The following is a 24,079-nucleotide window of genomic DNA, read 5'->3' on the forward strand; positions in this document are numbered from 1 at the left end:
GGAAACTTGAAGTCATCCACACAAAAGAAGAAAGAAAGAAAGAAAGAAAGAAAGAAAGAAAGAAAGAAAGAAAGAAAGAAAGAAAGAAAGAAAGAAAAAGTGAATAAAGGCCACAAATAAAGGGTGGTTAAACAACATGCTACGAAACGAATGGGTCAACCAGGAAATCAATGAGAAAATACACTGAAACAAATGAAAATGAAAATGAAGATGCACTGGTAAAAACCTTTGGAATGAGGCAAAAGCAGTCTAAGATGGAAGTATATATAGCAATACAAGCCTACCTGACAGAGCCAGAAAAATCTCAAACAATGGAAACTTAACAACCAAAGGAATGAGAAAAAGGACAATGCAAGCCTAAAGACGGCAGAAAGAAGGAAATAATAAAGATTAAGGCAGAAAGAAGTGATAATAGAAACTAGAAAAACACTAGACCAAATCAGTGAAACCAGGGGCTGGTTCTTTAAAAACAGGAATCAACTTGAAAACCTCCTAGGCAGACTTTTCACAAAGAAGAGAGGAAGGACTCAAATCAATAAAATCACAAATAAGACAGGAGAAATAACAGTCCACAACACAGAAATACAGTTAGAAGATAATATTAGGGAAAACTATAGGCAACAAATTGGACACTCTGAGAAATATGGATAAATTCCTCGAAACACATAAACTACCAAACCTGAAACAGGAAGATACATAAAATCTGAAACCAGAAAGAAACTGAATCAGTAATAAAAAAAATATCTCCCCCAACACAAGAAGAGTTCAGGGCCAGCTGGCTTCACTGATGAATTCTACCAAACATTTAAAGAAGGGGTGATATCTATTCTTCTCGAATTATTACAAAAAATAAAAAAGGAGAACTTACCAATTCATGTCATCAGGCCATCATTACCCTGATACCAAAGCCAGATAAAGACTCCCTTAAAGCAGAAAACTGCAGGGGCCCCTGGGTGACTCGGTTGGTTGACTGTCCAACTCTTAACCTCAGATTAGGTCATTATCTTGCAGTTCCTGGGTTCAAGTCCCACATTGGACCCTGCGCTGACAGTGTGGAGCGTGCTCAGGATTCTCTCTCTCCCATCCCTCTGCCCTCCCTCACTTTTATGTACTCTAAGTAAATGAATAAACCTTTAAAATATATTTAGAATTTGTTTTAAATAAAACTGCAGACCAATAGCCTGATGAGTATGTATGCAGAAATTCTCATGAAAATACATTCAAACTAAAGTCAGCAATACATTAATAGAATCATTGACCATAATCAAGTAGGATATACTCCTGGGCTGCAAGGGTGGTTCCACATTCACAGATCAAACAACATGATGCACCACAGTAATAGTAGAAAGGATAAGAACAAGATGATGCTTTCCACAGATGCAGGAAAAGCAGTTGACAAAATGTCACATCCATTCATGACAAAAACCCTCAGCAAAGTAGATTGAGACTCAACCTACCTGCACATAGTAAAGCCCACCTGTGAAAAACCCACAGCTAATCTCATCCTCAATGGGGAAAAACTGAAAGCTTTTCCTCGAAGGTCAGCAACAAGGCAGGGATGACCCCTCACACCACTGTTACTCTACACAGTATTGGAAATCCTAGCCACAGCAATCAGACAACAAAAAGCAATAAGAGGCACCAAATCGGCAAGGAAGAAGTGGAACGCTCGCTATTTGTAACTGACATGATGCTCTCTATAAAAAACATGAAAGACCCCCATAAAAATTGCTGGAAGTGATACATGAGTTTCACAAGTCACAATATACAGAAATTAATGTACAGAAATCCATTGCGCTTCTATAGATGAATCGTGGATTAACAGAAAGTAAGGAATCAATCCCATTGACAGGTGCACCAAGTACCACAACATACCAGGAATAAACCCAACCAAAGAGGTGAAAGACCTATACTCTAAAGGCTATGAAACACTGATGAAAGAAATGGAAGAGGACACAAAGAAATGAGAATACATTTCATGTTCATGGATGAGAAGAACAAACACTGTTAAATGTATACACTCCTCAAAACAATCTACACATGTAATACAATCCCTATCACCCTAATGAAACATTTGTCACAGAACTAGAACAAGTAATCCCCAAATTTGTATGGAACGACAAAAGACCCCACACAGCCAAAACAAACTTGAAGAAGAAAAGTAAAGCTGGAGACCTCACAATTCCAGACTTTAGGTTATATTACAAACCTGTAGTGATGAGAACACTGTACTGGCAAAAAAAAAAAAAAAAAAAAAAAAAAAAAAAAAAAAAAAAAAAAAAAAAAAAACCGAACGAAAGAAAGAAAGAAAGAAAGAAAAAGAAAACACACACAGACACATAGATTAATAGAATGGAAACCCAGAGATGAACTCACATCTATATGGTCAATTAATCCTCAACAAAGCAGGAAAGAATATCCAATGAACGAAAGAGAGTCTTGGGACACAGGGGTGGCTCAGTCATGGAAGCAACTAATTGTGGATTCAGCTCAGGTCATGATGTCAGTGTTCACCAGTTTGAAACGCGTGTCAGGCTCTGCACTGACAGTGTAGAGCCTGCATGGGATTCTCTCTCTCCACGTCTCTCTGTCCCTCTTCTGCAAGCTCTCTCTCTCTCTCTCAAACATAAATAAATTCACTTAAATAAAAGTCTCAAAATATGTTTTTAGAAAACTAGACAGCATCTTGCAAAACAAAACAACAGACCACTTTCTTACAACATGCACAAAAATAAATCCAACATGGATAAAGACCTACGTGTGAAACGCGAAACCATAAAAATCCCAGAGGATAACACAGGCAGTAACTTCTTTGACAACGGCTGTGCACACGCCTTTGTTGATATATCTCCTGAGGTAAGGGAAACACAAGCAAAAAGAATGGGACTTCATAAAAATTAAAAGCTTCTGTCACCAAGGAAATAATCAACAAATCTAAAACACAACCTATAGCATGATCATATTTGCAAACGACATCTGATGAAGGGTTAGTGTCCAAAATATATAAAGTTATACACACCCAAAAAATGAGAAATCCAACTGAAAATGGGCAGAGGACACGAATAGGTATTTTCCCAAAGAAGACATACAGATAGCCAAGAGACACATGAAAAGGTGCTCAACAATACTGATCTTCAGGAATATACAATTCAAAAGTACAATGAGATAACTCATCACATCTGTCAGAATGACTAAAATCAGTGAATGACGAAACCACATGTGTTGCAAAGGATGTGGGGAAAGAGGAAACCTCTCGCACTGTTGGTAGGAATGCAAACTGGTGCAGCCACTCTGCAAAACATCATGGAGATTCCTCAAAAAATTGAAAACAGAACTACCTTACAATCCAGCAATTTCACTAAGTGATATTTACACAGAGAATACAAAAATAATACTTCAAAGGGATACAGCAGCATTTGCTACAACAGCCAAATTACGGAAACTGCCCAAGTTGCCAACAACAGATGAAGAAATTGAGATGTAGTATATGGAATGGAATATTATTTAGCTGTAAAACATGATATCTTGTCATTTGCCATGAGGTGGATGGAGCGAGAGAATGTTATGCTGGGTGAAATAAGCCTGTCAGACAAAGACAAATACCATATGATTTCACTAACACATGGAAATGAAACAAAACAAAGGGGGCGGGGATGGGGGGATTGGGGGAAGGAGACTGTGACAAACAGACTCTTAACTAGGAAACAAACTGAGGGTTTCCACAGTGGGATGGGGGGGGGGCGTGGAATGGGTGAAACAGGTGATGGGGATTAAGACGTGCACCTGGGATGAGCACCCAGTGACGTGTGGAAGTGTTGCTCTATATGTACACCTGAAACTAATATTACACTCTACTTTTACCACCTGGAATTTAAACTAAACTATTACATAAGGTTAATGACACCTACCTACCAGATTTTCTGTAGTTTTCAATCATTTCACTACGTTGGAAAAATAACCATGAAAAATTTTAAAAGCATGTATAATGTGGGGGACAGTTTGTGCCCTTACCTCGGTCTTTGGTTCCAGCAGGACTCGGAAAGTGGGTCCCAGCTCATTCTTCTAGAAGGTCCTGAGACGAATATTTCATGTATTCACATCCTAACTGAATGCAGCTCCCGGTCTTCTGAATTTCTGTCAGGATTTCTCCCTGGAAACCAGCCTGAATCTGGAACGACCCATCCACGGCATCCATGATGTGATGTCGTGAGACCCCGCGATCCCAGGTCCTTTAATAAAATACGTCTTGTTCAAATACTGTCCGGGAAAGTGAGGAATGAAACACGGGAACAGCCCACAAAATGCAAGGGCCTGTGCTGCTGACCGACTGACCAGTGCCCAGGGAAGCCACCCAGGGCCCTCTCCTCAACACTCAGTGCAACAAGGCAGCTTCTCTCTGGCGACTCAGGAGACACCAAGTTGCTGCAAGGCTCCCAAGGTCTCCCCTGGGGAGGGCGGCAGAACCTGCTGCAAACGCAGCTCTGGTCTCTGTCCTGAGGCAGTGGCAGAGGCCCTGAGAGCTCTGGGAGCAACAGAAGCCCTTCCTGCTCTGAGGTGCCCTGGGTCAGAAAAGCCGATGGGGCGCCCTCTGCCGGCAATCACCGTGCATAGAGAGGAGCCCGCCCCCAGGGTTTGTGGTGCTCGCACGCCCTCTGCTGGCCACCATGGGAATTCCTGCAATGTTGAAGGCCATGGCCCTCAGCTGAGGGACTGAAGGTGTTCTGGGCAAATAAGCCTGTTCTCCACATTGGGAGGGGTCTTAGTGACAGGGCCTGGGACACTAAGAAATCTTTTCCTTCTCCTTTCTTGTGAGTGAAGAATGGAACCACATTTATTTATGTAATGACATCATTTGTAACGCTTGCAGCAAGGGTCACAGAACAATAGCCCACCTATTTACACATGCTGAACAAGAGCTAATTGTGTTTACCACCAAAATACTTAGGTTACATAAAGAACTGACACCTTTGAGAGAGAGATACCAGCTTCCAGCTATGGAATGAATAAGTCCTAGGGCTACAAGGTACAGCCAATAGAATAGAGTCAATCCTGTAATAATAATGGTGCATGCTTTCACATGATAGCTACACTTGTGGTTAAGTACAACATAATTTATAGACATATGGAATGACTACACTTTATGCCTAAAACTAATACAACAAATGTGTCAACAATATTTCAATAAATAATCGACATCCTTTACACTATTTTTAATTTCTCCTTCTTTGCCATTAAAAAATCATTCCTGGGGCGCCTGGGTGGCTTAGTCAGTTAAGCGTCCGACCTCGACTCAGGCCATGATCTTGCAGTCCATGAGTTTGAGCCCCACGTCAGGCTCTGCCTGACAGCCCGGAGCCTGCCTCAGATTTGGCATCTCCCTCTCTCTCCCCCCTCCCCAGTTGGGGGTCTCTCAAAAAAAGAAAAAAAATAAACATTAAAAATTAAAAAAAAATCATGCCTAATTTAGACTCTGTGAAATTCCATTTATTCTCTAACCATCTTGATGTTGAGAGCTTCTCTGAAAAGTCACTAATAATATCTTTGATGGACACATATGTGACAAGGTCGCATGCAACTTCCAGGGAGCTACACATCTGTTTGACTTTACTGTAAGCACCTTGGCTAATAGTTTCAAATTATGAAAATGAGCTGGGTCCCAGCCCATTCTTCTAGAAGGTCCTGAGAGTCAACATTTGGCGGCTTCACTTCCCAACTGAATGCGGCTCCTGTTCCTCCCAATTTGTGTCAGGATTTCTCCCCCGAAACAAGCCTGAACCTGGAACAAACCAAGCCCAGCCTCTCTGACGTGGCGTCACGGGACCCCCTGAATCCACGGATCCTCCAGGGAAATACCGGCAGGGGAAATGAGGAACAAATCACGGAACAGCCCAGAAAAAGCGAGGGACTGTGCGCCAACCGACCACCCGCGCTTCCAGGGAAGCCGCCCAGGCCCTGCCTCCCCCGCCTCAGGACTCAGCCCCATCACCTAGGAGACGCCAAGGGGCTGCGAAGCCTCCAGGGACTCCCCCAGGCCCGGGGGTGGGGGGGGGGGGAACCTGCTGGAAACGCAGCTCTGGCTCTTTGCCCACACTCAGTGGCACTGGGTCCTCAGAAGCAAGGAAGCCTTTCCAGCTCCGGGGCGCCCTGGATCAGAAAAGCCTAGTGGGCGCCTTCTCAGGCCATCACTGGCCACGCAGAGGCCAGGCCCCTCCCTGGGCGTGGTGCGTGCGCGCCCTCTGCCGGCCGCCGTGCGAATTCCTGCAATGCTCAAGGCCATGGCTGCTCAGCTGGAAGTACTGACAGTGCAGCTGGTCCAGTGAAGCCTGTTCTCCTGATCGGAAGGGTCTTGGCGAAGGGCTTGCTTGGGACACAAAGAAACCTTTTCCTTCTCCTTTTTACTGAGTGCAGAATGAAACCGAATTGATTGACCTAGTGATATCATGTGTAATGCTTTAAGCAGCATTCGCAGAAATACAGACTGCAAAATGACACCTGCTGACCTACAGGTCATGGTGTTTAGCACCGAAATACTTGGGTAAATAAAAAAGTTGACACCTCTGAGAAAGAGATACAGGCTTCCAGCTATGGAATGAATAAGCCATTGGGATCCAAGGTACAGCCCATAGAATAGCGTCAATCCTGTAAGAAAGCGTTGCATGCTTTCGCAATATAGCTACCCTTGTAGAGGTACCTGGAGAGCGTAATGTATACACACGGAATCACCATGATATATGCCTGAAACTAATACAACATGGTGAGTCTACTATATTTCAATTAAAAATGACAATATTATTAATTTCTCCTTCACCATTAAAAATTATTTCTAATTGAGAACATGAAATTCCATTTATACCACATTTTCTAATGTCACCATCTTGATGTGGAGAGCTTATTTTTCAAGTTGTCAATAATGTCTTTGAGGACACAAATGTGACAAGGTCAGAATGCGCATCTAGAGGGAGCTACACATCTGGTATAAATTTCCTGCCTCTATATGGGTAATTTCAATGAAAAGTGCTTCATGGACGAAGACGGATGAAATCATTTCCATCAGACTCATAGGTAGATAATTGTGCCTTCAAATAATAATTGTCATCTCTTCATACCAGAGGAAGGCTGGGTGAAGATATAGGTTTCTCTTTTGATGTAAGAGAAGGCTGTGGTGTTTTAAACTGCTCACCTACCATCCAGAATCCAGAGATTAGCAGCCCTTGGCCTTCTGCTCTGTGCAGCCCTGTCCAGGAAACAGCACCACATCTCCTGTGTCCCCCTCTCCCCTGTCATGTTTTAGCTCAGGCCCTGATCACAGTGGATGAGAATCCTGTTTAGAGAAGCTGCTCATGCTGACCTTTACTGGAGCACTGCTGTTCCCAGCCACCGCAGGGAAGCATGTGGACAGCCAGATTTTGAGCCCTTGGTGGCCCAGCCATGACCCCAACGTGGATGGAGGCTGGTTGCCTCCATAACCTGGGAGGAAGGAGGGCCCAGCAGGAGTCAGGGGCTCTGGGGCAGAATGCATGGGCTTTGAGGACCCGGAAAGAGTCACATGCTTACACCCAACTCCTCCTTGGTGGTGCGGAAGGAATGGGTATCATGTCATTGACATCTGCCCTGCCAGGCCCTCAAAAAGGAAACAGTGGGGGGCGGGGCGACTTGGTGGCTCAGTCACTTAAGTGTCCAACTTTGGCTCAGGTCATGATCTCAGGATTTGTGAGTTTGAGCCCCGCGTCGGGCTCTGTGCTGACAGCTCAGAGCCTGGAGCCTGCTTTGGATTCTGTGTCTCCCTCTCTCTCTGCCCCTCTCTCAATTGTGCTCTCTCTGTCACTCAAAAATAAACATTGCATCAAAATAAAAGATAAAAACAGAAAACACTGAGAGGAATATGGGCCATTATAAGACTCACACCCACAACTACTACCATGAGTCTACCTCAGCTCCCACCTGGATTGGTGCTACCGTGAGGTAGCTGGTACGTGGGCAAATCCACAACATGTGGATTCATGCAGGGTTTCCTCACTGTTCTACCCGAGACACTGCTGACCCCTCATCCATGTCTTGCAATCATGAATCAGCCATGTCCTGGGGGCTGATAGCTGCCCTGCTGATCAGCACACACCACGGTGAGTAGGAAGTGCCACGTGCTGGCGAGGATCTATGGACGAGTGAACACAACTGTCACCAGATCTGGAGGAAGGTTGTGGCCACCACCCCAGAAGGAACCAGCGGGACATGGGCAGTCAATACAATTCAAACACTTATCTTCTGCCCCATAACTGTAGATTCTACCTGTTTGTGACCGTGTATACAGGGGTCACACTGTGTACATCAACACAGAATGACCGTAGGTCCTCCTGGAAGCAGATAATGACAGAGATACAGAACTGTGATGGGTTTATTAGGGGAAACGAGGAAAAACAAAATAGAGGGGACAGGAATGGTCAGGGAAAGAATTCAGTCAAATACGCATATCAGACAACTTTTCTAAATATATCACATCACCACAGCCTATTGGTCACAGTTCAGGGTCCTCTTCGAACTTCACATTCTCCTGTAAGGCAACGAGATTTTGGGTTATTGCAATGGGATCTTGTGTTCTCCTCGATGTATTTTGTCTTCAACAATATATCTGTGGCCTTGGATGAACACTTAATTGTGTGGCTGCATCTGTGTGTCTACCTCTAAGGGATTATGACTGTCTTCAAATCTTAGATATAGATCCCTGAATGTACACAGTATCACAGTTATCTTTTTCTTTTTCGTAAAGTAGGACCTGAATGTTAAAAGAAAAAACACAGGGGTCTTTGCCGTATTTTTTGAAACAGGGATTGCCAACCTCTCAGCCTCAGGCATTACACTCTTAGTTTCATGAAATTGGATGAACATCTGTCGATGACCTTCTGTGTGGAGATACATTCATTTCCACCCTGAGAAGGGTGAGTGTCCACTCCTCCCATACATTTTACAAATTCCTTAAGTGCTTCTCACCTCTTCATCGTACTGACCTCAGAAACCAACATTGTCCCTGTTTCTCAGATTACAAACCTGAGGCTCTGAGATGACCGCCGAGAGCTGGTGTTAGAGCTGACACAGCAGGAACACAGGCAAAGCCTCAGGAGATTGCGAGGGAAGTTTCGGAGGCGCAAACCTGCAGGCAGGGTGGTGACAGCAGACGCATGGGTGTGGTGACCAGAGTACAGCAGGGGCGGCTCCTCCTCGCCCCTGAGTTTCCCACCAAGAGTCTGACTCAGGCTGAAGGCCAAGGAAGCGGCACAGCTGATCTACAACGTGCCTTCACATTTAGTCTCACTGAGACACACAAACTTAGGCAGACAAGCGATTCCTAAGACTAAGTTTAATATCCCAAGTCTCCCAGAACATTCTTCGTACATGTCCAGACCCTTCAGAAAACCAAGGGAAACAACAAACTTTATTTAGATTATGAACTAGTTGCACTTGGTAACGTTGACATTTCAGAGATGATGACTGCATTCTACATTGTGGTTGAACCCGTGCAGCAGTCCTTTGCAGACTTTACACTGTCCTCATGCTCCCTTCCCAGTTTGTGGGCCCTGCCAGAGATGGCCTCCAAGTCCATCCTACTGACCCCAATGCCGTCCCCTCTGCACCTCCTCAAACTCTGCTTACTGTGCTCAACTTCCCTTCTATTCTTGCATGATTCAAGTTTCCCCCAGTTTTGCACTGGATCCTTCACTGGTACTTCCACTATGGTGACCACAAGGTCTGTGTCATATAATGCATGTGCCCCCTTTCAGACGGGATACCTGAGGCACCTACACTTAGGGGTGCATCTCATCCTTCACGGAGCTCAAAACATTGTGTCTAAGACAGGCACCAGTACTCCTGAGACATCTGCCTTTGTATAAAAATCCTCTTTCTTGTAGACAAGAGAGACCTACAGCTGACCTCATTATAGGGAAATGACACAGCCCATTGTACACTATGTCCTGAGAAACTTGAGATATGTGACACTGTCCTCAGGCAGGTTTGCAGTTGAATGGCCAAGCCCTCACAAGCATCCCTACATCAATGCCACCAAGTCTTTCACGAAGAAGACGAATACGCTTTATCAGTCACTCATCCAGTTCAGGTCATCTTACCAAATTTAGTACGTGGAGGAGCTGGTGGAGGAGGCGGAGGTGGCCCATAGCCCGTGACTGGTGGTGAAGGGTGGTCCATGGGGGACAGCCTGCAAGGCGATCCTGGGGAAGGACCAGGCCCTCTTGCATTCATAATGGCCTGCGCAACAGAAATGAAAGCTATGTTCATAGGACAGAGCAAAGCACCAACATCAGCAAAAAGTGGCAAACCAAAGAAGCAGTGCTCATCTCCTGCCAGCTTCCCCACCACCAGGTTCCAAGAGGGCAGCATCAGCGCCAAAATCTCTACCCATACTTTGGGTTCCACTTATGCTTTGGGGGTGGGGAACGGATGCTATGGGGACAAACCAGTGTTCCCACATGTGGGCAAATGTAGAACAGCAAGCTCTTGTCCTAGAGGATTTATGGAATGAGTACCAAATTAATAAAATAGCATATTCCTGATAGGAAGGCATTTAAGTCCAGAATCACCTTCCACCCCGCATCCACCTCCACCACAGAGGCTGCTTATTTGTATGTGAAGAACTACAGATTGAGAAGGAATTACAATCCCAGGCTCCACACATGGAATCACAGCAATCGTGGCTCAAAGCTCTGCCTCTAAGCCCCCGCCTGTGCCCGATCTGCTTCTCTCCCGACAATGAAATCTTCTCCTCTCTGCAAGTGCTATCCATGGGCACAGAGACATGTTGGGGCATGGGGATACTGAGGTCATACAGAGAACCTCGAAAAGCATGTCCTTAGAGAAACATGTTACCTATACATGTTAGGTAGGCTTAGCTAATTTATTTTCATTCAGTGGTACTTCTCAGTTAAATACAGTAAAACTCACAGGGTACTTTTGTTCTCTAAAAGATGAGCCGAAATTCTAAATAACAGAATTAACACAAATACACTTTTGTTTCTGCTGTACATCTCCATGTATCACCTGTGACAGTGACACAGGACACAAGAGAACGTGCTCATGTGAACACGACACAGTGGAGAATTACAATGCAGGTAATTGCAGATTGTCTCTCTTCACCACGCATGTTGCAATGCGTGTTTTCTAGGACAAATATGTCACCTCTCGTAGTTCAGAATATGTATACCCAGGGCACACCTGAAGGGATTCCAGACAGCACGTTTACAAAAAAAAAAAAAAAAAAAAAAAACCAGAAAGGCTGAATGTTGACGGGTATTAAATTTACTTTGTCTACGACCACTCTAAATGACGCATACAAAAATATAAGTTGGAGTGAAGGCAGTTTGCATTTTCAAAACATAAGGATAACTGCCGATTTTCTGAACACATTAACCCCCTAGACAGAAACAGAACAGGAAGAAACAGCAAGAGCAATGATTCCACACTGAGGAGGTCCAGAAAAAATAAGTCATGCCAAAAGACTTCCAGGTGGAGGGTGGTCTCTTCCTCCCTGGTTATTTCCAGGTATATACCAGAAAAGCCCTTGGGTGCTCAGCCCTAGGCACTTTGGTTCTACACCTTCCACAAGGAGATGACAGGCAGAAAATAGAGAATCCCATAGACACTTGGGTTAAGCTTGTGCATTTGGAAAATGGGAAAAACAAGCAGACATATACAACACAAAAAACAGACACAAAGCCAGGAGAGAGCGCTGAACAGAAAAAAGAGGGTTTTGCCAAAGAGTTACAACTGAAAATGTGCACAGCATTTACCTTGTTCTCCGTGATCCTTTTGGTAGAGTCAGTGTTGTTGTTACTCACACGAGCAACATGTGGATCTACAAAAGGCCCTAGAAGGGATGCAGGTTTATTTTGATTTGAGTAGATTGTGCAGAGATTAAAAAAAAAAACAAAACAAAAACACAAAAACAAAAAAAAACCCCAAAAAACAAAAACCACTCTCCTCATTCCTCAAGCAACTGAAACTCTTTGGCCCAGTCAGATCCCAAATCACATGCACAGTGTATCCCGCATGCTTCAGATGATCCCAAGGTAAAGGAAGAACCATTCTTTAAACTGTGATGAAGACCCATAAAAGCCCTGGTTCAGGTGTTTTCATAACTCCTCAAACAACTGTGGATGACTGGGGGCTCAACTGGATGGATATACGTTAGGCGGAGCCTCATGCCTCCCACCGCCCAGCACATGGACTGTGTATGGCACACATCTGCTGAAGCGCTAGGCCTGCTTTTCTGCATACAGCCCCATTCCATCTCCACAAGAGACACCTGTACCAACACAAGGTGGGGGAAATGACACAAGGATGATAAGTCAATCATGAGAAACTCAAGGAATGTGGTGATGATGGCAGGCATTTTCCTTGCATTGCAATGATCTGTGGTACCACCTCTGCACCTTGTACAAGACTCAACAACGGGGCGCCTGGGTGGCTCAGTCGGTCAAGCATCCCACCCCGGCTCAGGTCATGATCTCACAGTGCGTGAGTTCAAGCCCCACATCGGGCTCTGTGTTGACAGCTCAGAGCCTGGAACCTGCTTCAGATTCTGTGTCTCCCTCTCTCTGACCCTCCCTCATTCATGCTCTGTCTCTGTCTGTCTCAAAAATAAATAAACATTAACAAATTTCTTTAAAAAAGACTCAACAACAACAAAAATTAGATGAAGGTTCTTAGCAAGCCAACTCATACTGCCCAGATCATCTTACCAAGTGGTGCAGGTGGAGGGGTTCGGGGTGATCCTGAACCTGGTACAGGAGGTGGATGTGCCCAGATCAAAGGGTGACCTCTAGAGTAGGGTGTGCAGAATCTTCCAGTTAATGGAGGAGGTTGCCACGGATCCACACTGCCCTGCAGAACGGAAGTGACAGCTACGTGCAGATGCCACACAAGAGAACCAATCCCCAAAGCAGCTGAAACCCATAGAAGTACGGGCCAGCACCTGCCCCCTTCTCTGCCACCAGGATCCAAGAGAGTAGCATCAGTACCTGAAAACTCTGTCCCTGCCACTGGGTACCACCTACAGCTTAGGCAACTAAACGCAGGCGGTTAAACTACTGTCACCACATGTCCCTGCCCATGTCTGAGAATTTAGAACAAAATGATCCCCTCTTACAGGATTAAATAAGTAATTCCAAACTAATGAAGCAGCATATTCCAGACAGGCAGACATCCATGTCCAGGATCACCTTGCATCCTTCCACTACAGTGATGGCAGAAGCTCTGTTTTTGCCTTATTCCGAACATAAAAACATTGGGTGCAAATACACAGCTCATTCTTTGCACATGAAATGACAGCTACTCTTGGGAAAAAGTTCTGCCTGCCGGCCCCACACTTGGCCCCCTCTGCTTCCCTCGCTGAGAAAGAGGTCTTCCTACTTTCTGCAAGTGCTGTCAAAGGCCAAGAAACCACTTGGGAGTTGGGGATGCCGGGAGTCTTGTAGGGGACCTGAGGAAATGTTTGCTGTGAGGAACATACTACACATCAATGAGTACTAGGCCCACAAGTGTTTACCTGAATTCATAAGGAATTCTGATTTTGTGTACACTACAAGACACAGAGTAATACACCCTATGGGAAAAAAGAGGCAGACATTCGTGAAACAGTTAATGTAAATGTGTTTTGACTTTGGTATACATTTCCAGGGATGTGTCATGAGCGATGGTATCAGCTCTAACACTGACTGGAGACACAAGAGAACCTGCTCATATGAATAAAACTGAAGGACCTTGTGTTCAGAATACTTTTACCCAAGATACTGCTTGAAAGGATTCCAAACAGTTCATTTACCCATGAAGACGTGAAGGTGGTGAGTTATGACAATGACTTTGTCTAAAACCATCATAAATTGTACAAGGCACACAATATAAAGATGGAGGGAAGTCTTTTCACGTTTACAATTAACAGATAGTCTTCACACATGAATAGTGTGACCAGAAAGAGGAAAATAACAACAACACTGATCCCACAGAGAGGTAGTGTGTTAGGAGTCAACAAGCTTAGAGACTTTGCTATAGAGTGCAGTGTATCTTCCTGTTGTTGTTATTTTGAACACAACAAGGGAAAAGCCATAAGGTGCTCAACTTCAAAGTTCCTTTGGCTACTAAACTGACCAGAAAAAAGATGACAGGCTGAAAAGACAGAAGCCTGTAGACTCTTGGGTGAAGGCTGTGCATTTGGAAAATGAGAAAAACAAGCAGACATATCATACAACACACAAAACAGACACAAAGCCAGGAGAGAGCGCTGAACAGAAAAAGGAGGGTTTTGCCAAAGAGTTACAACTGAAAATGTCCACAGCATTTACCTTGTCCTTCGTGGTCCTGTTAGTAGAGTCAGTGTTGTTGTTACTCACAGGAGCAACATCTGGATCTGCAATAGGCCCTACAAGGGATGGAGGTTTATTCTGATTTGAGTAGATTGTGCAGAGATTAAAAAAACAAAAACAAAACAAAAACACAAAAACAAACAAAAAAAAACCCCCACAAAACCAAAACCACTCTCCTCATTCCTCAAGCAACTGAAACTCTTTGGCCCAGTCAGATCCCAAATCACATGCACAGTGTATCCCGCATGCTTCAGGTGATCCCAAGGTAAAGGAAGAACCATTCTTTAAACTCTGATGAAGACCCATAAAAGCCCTGGTTCAGGTGTTTTCATAACTCCTCAAACAACTGTGGATGACTGGGGGCTCAACTGGATGGATATACGTTAGGCGGAGCCTCATGCCTCCCACCGCCCAGCACATGGACTGTGTATGGCACACATCTGCTGAAGCGCTAGGCCTGCTTTTCTGCATACAGCCCCATTCCATCTCCACAAGAGACACCTGTACCAACACAAGGTGGGGGAAATGACACAAGGATGATAAGTCAATCATGAGAAACTCAAGGAATGTGGTGATGATGGCAGGCATTTTCCTTGCATTGCAATGATCTGTGGTACCACCTCTGCACCTTGTACAAGACTCAACAACGGGGCGCCTGGGTGGCTCAGTCGGTCAAGCATCCCACCCCGGCTCAGGTCATGATCTCACAGTGCGTGAGTTCAAGCCCCACATCGGGCTCTGTGTTGACAGCTCAGAGCCTGGAACCTGCTTCAGATTCTGTGTCTCCCTCTCTCTGACCCTCCCTCATTCATGCTCTGTCTCTGTCTGTCTCAAAAATAAATAAACATTAACAAATTTCTTTAAAAAAGACTCAACAACAACAAAAATTAGATGAAGGTTCTTAGCAAGCCAACTCATACTGCCCAGATCATCTTACCAAGTGGTGCAGGTGGAGGGGTTCGGGGTGATCCTGAACCTGGTACAGGAGGTGGATGTGCCCAGATCAAAGGGTGACCTCTAGAGTAGGGTGTGCAGAATCTTCCAGTTAATGGAGGAGGTTGCCACGGATCCACACTGCCCTGCAGAACGGAAGTGACAGCTACGTGCAGATGCCACACAAGAGAACCAATCCCCAAAGCAGCTGAAACCCATAGAAGTACGGGCCAGCACCTGCCCCCTTCTCTGCCACCAGGATCCAAGAGAGTAGCATCAGTACCTGAAAACTCTGTCCCTGCCACTGGGTACCACCTACAGCTTAGGCAACTAAACGCAGGCGGTTAAACTACTGTCACCACATGTCCCTGCCCATGTCTGAGAATTTAGAACAAAATGATCCCCTCTTACAGGATTAAATAAGTAATTCCAAACTAATGAAGCAGCATATTCCAGACAGGCAGACATCCATGTCCAGGATCACCTTGCATCCTTCCACTACAATGATGGCAGAAGCTCTGTGTTTGGCTTATTCCGAACATAAAAACATTGGGTGCAAATACACAGCTCATTCTTTGCACATGAAATGACAGCTACTCTTGGGAAAAAGTTCTGCCTGCCGGCCCCACACTTGGCCCCCTCTGCTTCCCTCGCTGAGAAAGAGGTCTTCCTACTTTCTGCAAGTGCTGTCAAAGGCCAAGAAACCACTCGGGAGTTGGGGATGCCGGGAGTCTTGTAGGGGACCTGAGGAAATGTTTGCTGTGAGGAACATACTACACATCAATGAGTACTAGGCCCACAAGTGTTTACCTGAATTCATAAGGAATTCTGATTTTGTGTACACTACAAGACACAGAGTAATACACCCTATGGGAAAAAAGAGGCAGACATTCGTGAAACAGTTAATGTAAATGTGTTTTGACTTTGGTATACATTTCCAGGGATGTGTCATGAGCGATGGTATCAGCTCTAACACTGACTGGAGACACAAGAGAACCTGCTCATATGAATAAAACTGAAGGACCTTGTGTTCAGAATACTTTTACCCAAGATACTGCTTGAAAGGATTCCAAACAGTTCATTTACCCATGAAGACGTGAAGGTGGTGAGTTATGACAATGACTTTGTCTAAAACCATCATAAATTGTACAAGGCACACAATATAAAGATGGAGGGAAGTCTTTTCACGTTTACAATTAACAGATAGTCTTCACACATGAATAGTGTGACCAGAAAGAGGAAAATAACAACAACACTGATCCCACAGAGAGGTAGTGTGTTAGGAGTCAACAAGCTTAGAGACTTTGCTATAGAGTGCAGTGTATCTTCCTGTTGTTGTTATTTTGAACACAACAAGGGAAAAGCCATAAGGTGCTCAACTTCAAAGTTCCTTTGGCTACTAAACTGACCAGAAAAAAGATGACAGGCTGAAAAGACAGAAGCCTGTAGACTCTTGGGTGAAGGCTGTGCATTTGGAAAATGAGAAAAACAAGCAGACATATCATACAACACACAAAACAGACACAAAGCCAGGAGAGAGCGCTGAACAGAAAAAGGAGGGTTTTGCCAAAGAGTTACAACTGAAAATGTCCACAGCATTTACCTTGTCCTTCGTGGTCCTGTTAGTAGAGTCAGTGTTGTTGTTACTCACAGGAGCAACATCTGGATCTGCAATAGGCCCTACAAGGGATGGAGGTTTATTCTGATTTGAGTAGATTGTGCAGAGATTAAAAAAACAAAAACAAAACAAAAACACAAAAACAAACAAAAAAAAACCCCCACAAAACCAAAACCACTCTCCTCATTCCTCAAGCAACTGAAACTCTTTGGCCCAGTCAGATCCCAAATCACATGCACAGTGTATCCCGCATGCTTCAGGTGATCCCAAGGTAAAGGGAGAACCATTCTTTAAACTCTGATGAAGACCCATAAAAGCCCTGGTTCAGGTGTTTTCATAACTCCTCAAACAACTGTGGATGACTGGGGGCTCAACTGGATGGATATACGTTAGGCGGAGCCTCATGCCTCCCACCGCCCAGCACATGGACTGTGTATGGCACACATCTGCTGAAGCGCTAGGCCTGCTTTTCTGCATACAGCCCCATTCCATCTCCACAAGAGACACCTGTACCAACACAAGGTGGGGGAAATGACACAAGGATGATAAGTCAATCATGAGAAACTCAAGGAATGTGGTGATGATGGCAGGCATTTTCCTTGCATTGCAATGATCTGTGGTACCACCTCTGCACCTTGTACAAGACTCAACAACGGGGCGCCTGGGTGGCTCAGTCGGTCAAGCATCCCACCCCGGCTCAGGTCATGATCTCACAGTGCGTGAGTTCAAGCCCCACATCGGGCTCTGTGTTGACAGCTCAGAGCCTGGAACCTGCTTCAGATTCTGTGTCTCCCTCTCTCTGACCCTCCCTCATTCATGCTCTGTCTCTGTCTGTCTCAAAAATAAATAAACATTAACAAATTTCTTTAAAAAAGACTCAACAACAACAAAAATTAGATGAAGGTTCTTAGCAAGCCAACTCATACTGCCCAGATCATCTTACCAAGTGGTGCAGGTGGAGGGGTTCGGGGTGATCCTGAACCTGGTACAGGAGGTGGATGTGCCCAGATCAAAGGGTGACCTCTAGAGTAGGGTGTGCAGAATCTTCCAGTTAATGGAGGAGGTTGCCACGGATCCACACTGCCCTGCAGAACGGAAGTGACAGCTACGTGCAGATGCCACACAAGAGAACCAATCCCCAAAGCAGCTGAAACCCATAGAAGTACGGGCCAGCACCTGCCCCCTTCTCTGCCACCAGGATCCAAGAGAGTAGCATCAGTACCTGAAAACTCTGTCCCTGCCACTGGGTACCACCTACAGCTTAGGCAACTAAACGCAGGCGGTTAAACTACTGTCACCACATGTCCCTGCCCATGTCTGAGAATTTAGAACAAAATGATCCCCTCTTACAGGATTAAATAAGTAATTCCAAACTAATGAAGCAGCATATTCCAGACAGGCAGACATCCATGTCCAGGATCACCTTGCATCCTTCCACTACAATGATGGCAGAAGCTCTGTGTTTGGCTTATTCCGAACATAAAAACATTGGGTGCAAATACACAGCTCATTCTTTGCACATGAAATGACAGCTACTCTTGGGAAAAAGTTCTGCCTGCCGGCCCCACACTTGGCCCCCTCTGCTTCCCTCGCTGAGAAAGAGGTCTTCCTACTTTCTGCAAGTGCTGTCAAAGGCCAAGAAACCACTCGGGAGTTGGGGATGCCGGGAGTCTTGTAGGGGACCTGAGGAAATGTTTGCTGTGAGGAACATATTACATATCAATGAGTACTAGGCCCACAAGTGTTTACCTGAATTCATAAGGAATTCTGATTTTGTGTACACTACAAGACACAGAGTAATACATCCTATGGGAAAAAAGAGGCAGACATTCGTGAAACAGTTAATGTAAATGTGTTTTGACTTTGGTATACATTTCCAGGGATGTGTCATGAGCGATGGTATCAGCTCTAACACTGACTGGAGACACAAGAGAACCTGCTCATATGAATAAAACTGAAGGACCTTGTGTTCAGAATACTTTTACCCAAGATACTGCTTGAAAGGATTCCAAACAGTTCATTTACCCATGAAGACGTGAAGGTGGTGAGTTATGACAATGACTTTGTCTAAAACCATCATAAATTGTACAAGGCACACAATATAAAGATGGAGGGAAGTCTTTTCACGTTTACAATTAACAGATAGTCTTCACACATGAATAGTGTGACCAGAAAGAGGAAAATAACAACAACACTGATCCCACAGAGAGGTAGTGTGTTAGGAGTCAACAAGCTTAGAGACTTTGCTATAGAGTGCAGTGTATCTTCCTGTTGTTGTTATTTTGAACACAACAAGGGAAAAGCCATAAGGTGCTCAACTTCTAAGTTCCTTTGGCTACTAAACTGACCAGAAAAAAGATGACAGGCTGCAAAGACAGAAGCCTGTAGAGTCTTAGGTTCAGGCTGTGAATTTGGAAAATATAAATAGGCAGACATATCACACAACACACAAAACAGGGATAAGGCCGCAGAGCATGCTGTTCCGCAAAGGAGGGTTTCCTGACAGACTTACAACTGAAAATGGCCCCAGCATTTACCTTGTCCTTCTCGGCATTGTTGGTAGACTGCTTGTTGTTGTGACTCATGGGAGTGACACCAGCTTCGGCTGAAGGCTCTAAAAGGGATAGAGGTTTACTCTGATTTTAGTAGACTCTGCAGAATTCACACAAACACCACATTTTGTGACGTGTTAAACTCTTGCCCACACTCAGGACAAGGAGGAGAGGCAGAGAGTAACCCACAAGCCTCAGTTGACCCCAGTGATAAGGGGGAGATCCATCCCATCATATCTTAATGAAGAAACCATAGGGTCCTGGCTCATGTTCTTCATAATTAGTCAAATAACTTTCAACAGGGCAGCTCAAAGAGAAATCAGGAAATCGTCACCAAAACAGCCATTTCTCAATACACATTAGGGGTAATAACTCAGCATCTCATTTCAGATAAAAATTAAAATGAGAGCGTCAGTTGGTGGATAACATCAAAAAACCCTCCACAGAAGAGCATGGGTGTGTTTCTTCTGACTCCAGGCAAATTGTTCATTCTTTCAGCTCATCTATAAGCTGCCTTCCACATGGGAGCCGGTATTATGTAACTATTTCTGAATGGAACTGAACTTGACTGATATTATATTAAGGAGAAAAGGAAAACTATGGGTGTTTAGCCGTGAAGCTGCAGAGTTGCACTGATAACATCAGAGGACGAAGCTATTTGGAGCTTGGATTCAGGAATGTAGGTCTATAGTTCACAAAAATAAAAATAAAGGAGCAATGAAAATAGTAAATAAATGAGTTTCTCCTCAAATAAACTAAAGTCTTCACATTGAGTCCGGGTGGGAAGAAGGATGAGACCCCTGTCCTGTCATCCTTTCCAGGCTCTTCAGACAGGGGGATGCTAGAGGAGGTGGGAGGGTCACAGTCAGAGGAGGGGCATGAGCTCCACCATTCACAGGGAGAAGTGCCTCACTGCTTGCAGTACCAGCGGAGAAGACCCTTCTGTCACCCCTTCAGACCACCTGCTGTCCTTAGTGTTTGCGGTTCTGTCCAGGACACACGATGATCACCCACAGGAAAAGGCTTTGCCGCAGAAATGAGGCTCCTGCACATCACCACGTGCCCCTTACCTCTCCTCGCAGAGTTCTGCATCTCTGGACTTCCAGGCATTGGTCTCTGTCTCCTGTATCTCTCAAGCAGCCTCTTTCCTTCCATCACATCCAGTCTTAGATACAGAAAAAGAATGGACTTCTGTAAGAGTTGCAACGCCACGTCCTCTGACTAGACACTAAACAGCACAGCTGTCATCCCTCAAAACACCCATAAAAACTCATGTCACGCTCGCACACCTGTGTTTCAAGCGGGCAACCTCTCGGCTCTGTTCCGCCATTTTCCTCTCCCAGATCCGAGCCTTGATCTAGGGGAGAAAAACACATCCACCTTCAGTCATGCCAGACTGTGCACCAAAGAGAGAGAGGAGGAAAAAAGAAAACACTTACCCAGGTGTCCTGAGTATTATGCTCATAAACTGCGACCTGAAAAAGCAACAATGAAAAGTCCGTGTTTAGGAATTCCAAGGGCCACTACACTCAACCACATGAGGTACTAAGGGTTCAATATGTCAGGCAGAACTCACGTTACCTGGTGTGTGAAGGTGAGTTCTGCCTTCTGCAGCTGTTCTCGTGTTTGTTCAATTTGCTGTCTGTGAGATACAATTGGTTTCATCAAATAAGGTCTAATATTAGGTAGGATTATAAATAATCTGCTCATGTTCCCATCATCCTCATATCTTCCCCCAATACAATTTATCCTTTCACATGAAACACTTTTCACACAATTATAAATGTACAGAACCAAAGCTATTGTTCCATCCTCTCCTTACTCATCATTCCAAGCCCGTAGGGTTCAGAGGTCATAGAATTCTTTTCCATTTTCAATCTTGCCCTAATTCATCAGGTGACAAGTGACTTTCATCATAAAGCCAACATAAAGCTCTATTCTCCTTTAACTTGTGTACTCACCAGGTTTCCTAGGGTTGCAAAGACCAGGACCATCAGGTGGTACTACCTTCTTGATGGATAGGATTTCATCCTATGACACACTGCTTTCCTATAGATTATGACAACTGACACCACCCCTCAGGAACGTTGGCACGGATGAAGTTTCTACATGGGCAGGTCAATGCTGGAGACCCAGAAATGTTTAGTAACTTAATTGTTTTATTCTTCCTAATACTTATCTTTTCCTGTCTGTTAATTCTCTACGGATATGTCCTCTGAATTTGTGTTTATATTACTATATTCATGGAGTTTACCCATTGTACAAAGGTTAGAACTAAGAAACGAACAGGGGTTTCATGAGCCACTGCTAATTAGTATCTGAACTCACTTGCACTTGTGTATGTCCCTTGTAGCTATTTTCAGATCTTCCTCTGCAGTTGCCATCTGATTCTTCATTGCCACTAGTTCACAGTTTGTCATATCCAGATTCCTAAGATGGGAAAGATATATACATAGTCCAGTAGCCAAGGTCCAGAAATTCTGCCTTTTTCCTTCTCAGCTCTCTTAACGCCTAGATTCCAATATCCCTATCCCCTCCCCCAACGATGCACAGACTGACAACACAGTCAGAGAAATGAAGACCCCATTTAATGTTAAAGAACATTCAACCTCCGTCTGCTGCCAAGTCGCCTACAATCAGAGCCGCCTGTCTAGTTCTCTGCTTCTACTCCTTCATCGTCAAGTCATCAAATAACATTGCACCTTGTGCCTTCCCAGAGTTGGTCTTTTGTTTGAGATGGAGAAGGCCTATTCCAGGTCAGTGTGAAAACCTGTGCCTGACCAACTGTACCCATTAGGATGAGGCAGGGGATCATCATTGCCTTGCACCTCCACGGGGCAGTGCACTGAATCTCAGTCCAAAAGTTGTACCCTGACACAGACACTGAGTATGAAAGACAGCCTTCCAGGATATGGCTTCACCAGCATTGCAAATCACTCCCACACATCACTAAGGTTCAGGAGTGCAACCCCTGCCCCCTCTTTCAAAGATCCTGGTGGAGGGAAAGGCCAATCTTAGAGTGGCAATATATGCTGAAATATAACATGATGTGAACTGTCCCACAGTCAGGCTCTTATCTTCAGGAAACAGATTTCAGATGGAAAACTATCAACTTCATGGAGTCAGTCTACTTGAACAAGACTCAGTTCATTGACAGTGAAGGCAGCAAAGGGAAATGCTTAGAAAGGCTGGTTTGCTGTGTTGCCCTCAGACTATTTTGTGCATGGTGTTGCTTTAAAGGGTTTCAACTTGGCACTGGATGTAGTCAAGAATCACATGCAAAACTGAAAGACTGTTAGTAGTGGACACAAAAGCACTAGACAGAGAAAGGTACATGCATTTCCTTCTGGCCTCTCAGGTAGTCCTTCAGCAAGTGTTTTCTGGGGTGGCTGTAATGTAGAGGCTCTGTTGTAAGGGGGTGAAGATAGAAGGTGGTCAGGGTGCTCTACCTGCTCCCACAAAGAGCTTACACATTAACAAAAACAAGATGCCAGTGAGACAGAGCAGGCTCCACCCCGGGTGTGGAAAGGACTAACAGAAGCTGAGTCTCCAGGGAAGACAAGGAAGCATTTCCTTTTCAATGTGAATAAGGGGCTCTAAAGGCCCCCCTCCTGAGAACAAAAGGAAATACTGGACAAAAGAAGAAACATGCGCCTGGGGCACCAAATTTCTAATGAACCCATGAAGACACACTTCGTACGAGTCTCACTTGCAGACTGGATGAAGAGATGCAGTACTGATGCCATCCCAACCCACAGTCTAGAAAGAAACTCCCATGGTTTCTGCAGCAAGATAATTCAATGTTTTCCCTAAATATTTTTGACCCAAGTCTGGTGCTGAACAAAGATGACCTAATTCCTGGCTGATAAGACCATGGGATGGGATTGAAACCCATAGGACAATGTAAATGGATCCGGAGGGGATCCTGTTATCAGTGTGCTTAATGCCAGTATCTTCCCTCTTCTACCCCAAGTACATGACACAAGAATGTGTGACAAGCACTAAGGACAGAAAGGAAAATGCAGGTTATAGGAAGCCAGGTAGGAAGGGCAGGCACAATTCTCCTGAATGCATTTGGCAAAAATACTCTTGGATCCAATTCTAGAAGAAATATATTTATCTATAGCGGCCACCACATTCATTCATACAACAGTACTCGGGACCATTATCACATGAACGTCTTACTTTGCTGTAGCCATTTTTCTTTCTTCAGAGGATTTATCAAGGATGTCTGCTCTCTCCTTCAGCCTTTTGGCTTTTTCTTCCCTGATTGCTGTAAGAGAACTCAAAGAATTATAAACGTCTTCCAGGGCCTTTTTCCTTTCTGTAAAAAAAAAAAAAAAAAAAAAAAAAAAAAAGGATTATTTTGTGCATGTGCATATGACCTGAGACTTGGTTTGGGGGTGACAGGAAAGGGCAACTAGTGTGAAGGCAAGAAGGCATTCTTTCCCTTCCCAATGCAAAGTCATTGCCACCACATGGGGATTTCTCCCCAACAGACAACATACCTTCCAGTTCACATTTATTGGACTTCAAGGCTCTCAGTTCTGGATCCTCAAATTGACCGTTTGCATCTTCTGACTTTAGGACAGATAGGAGAAAATACATTC

At 44.6% G+C, this 24,079-nt stretch overlaps 1 protein-coding gene across 1 annotated transcript; it reads right to left on the bottom strand.

Annotated features, from left to right (window-relative positions):
- Nucleotides 1–8,374: 8,374 nt before the first annotated feature.
- LOC128775457 (transport and Golgi organization protein 1 homolog) lies at nucleotides 8,375–24,077 on the bottom strand. The gene is made up of 15 exons (XM_053896712.1): nucleotides 23,978–24,077; nucleotides 23,655–23,793; nucleotides 21,798–21,899; nucleotides 21,051–21,111; nucleotides 20,909–20,944; nucleotides 20,759–20,826; nucleotides 20,540–20,634; nucleotides 19,455–19,531; nucleotides 17,861–18,002; nucleotides 16,903–16,979; nucleotides 15,304–15,445; nucleotides 14,346–14,422; nucleotides 10,119–10,257; nucleotides 9,043–9,145; nucleotides 8,375–8,548 (listed from the first exon to the last, which is right to left on the bottom strand). The coding sequence occupies exons 1-15, from the start codon at nucleotides 24,075–24,077 to the stop codon at nucleotides 8,539–8,541; spliced, it is 1,368 nt and encodes a 455-aa protein (XP_053752687.1). The 3' UTR covers nucleotides 8,375–8,538.
- Between the last annotated feature and the right edge of the window lie 2 nt (nucleotides 24,078–24,079).

This window comes from Panthera pardus, unplaced genomic scaffold, assembly GCF_024362965.1.
Source record: "Panthera pardus isolate Hobbes unplaced genomic scaffold, ASM2436296v1 HiC_scaffold_8, whole genome shotgun sequence".
Lineage (NCBI taxonomy): Eukaryota > Metazoa > Chordata > Mammalia > Carnivora > Felidae > Panthera > Panthera pardus.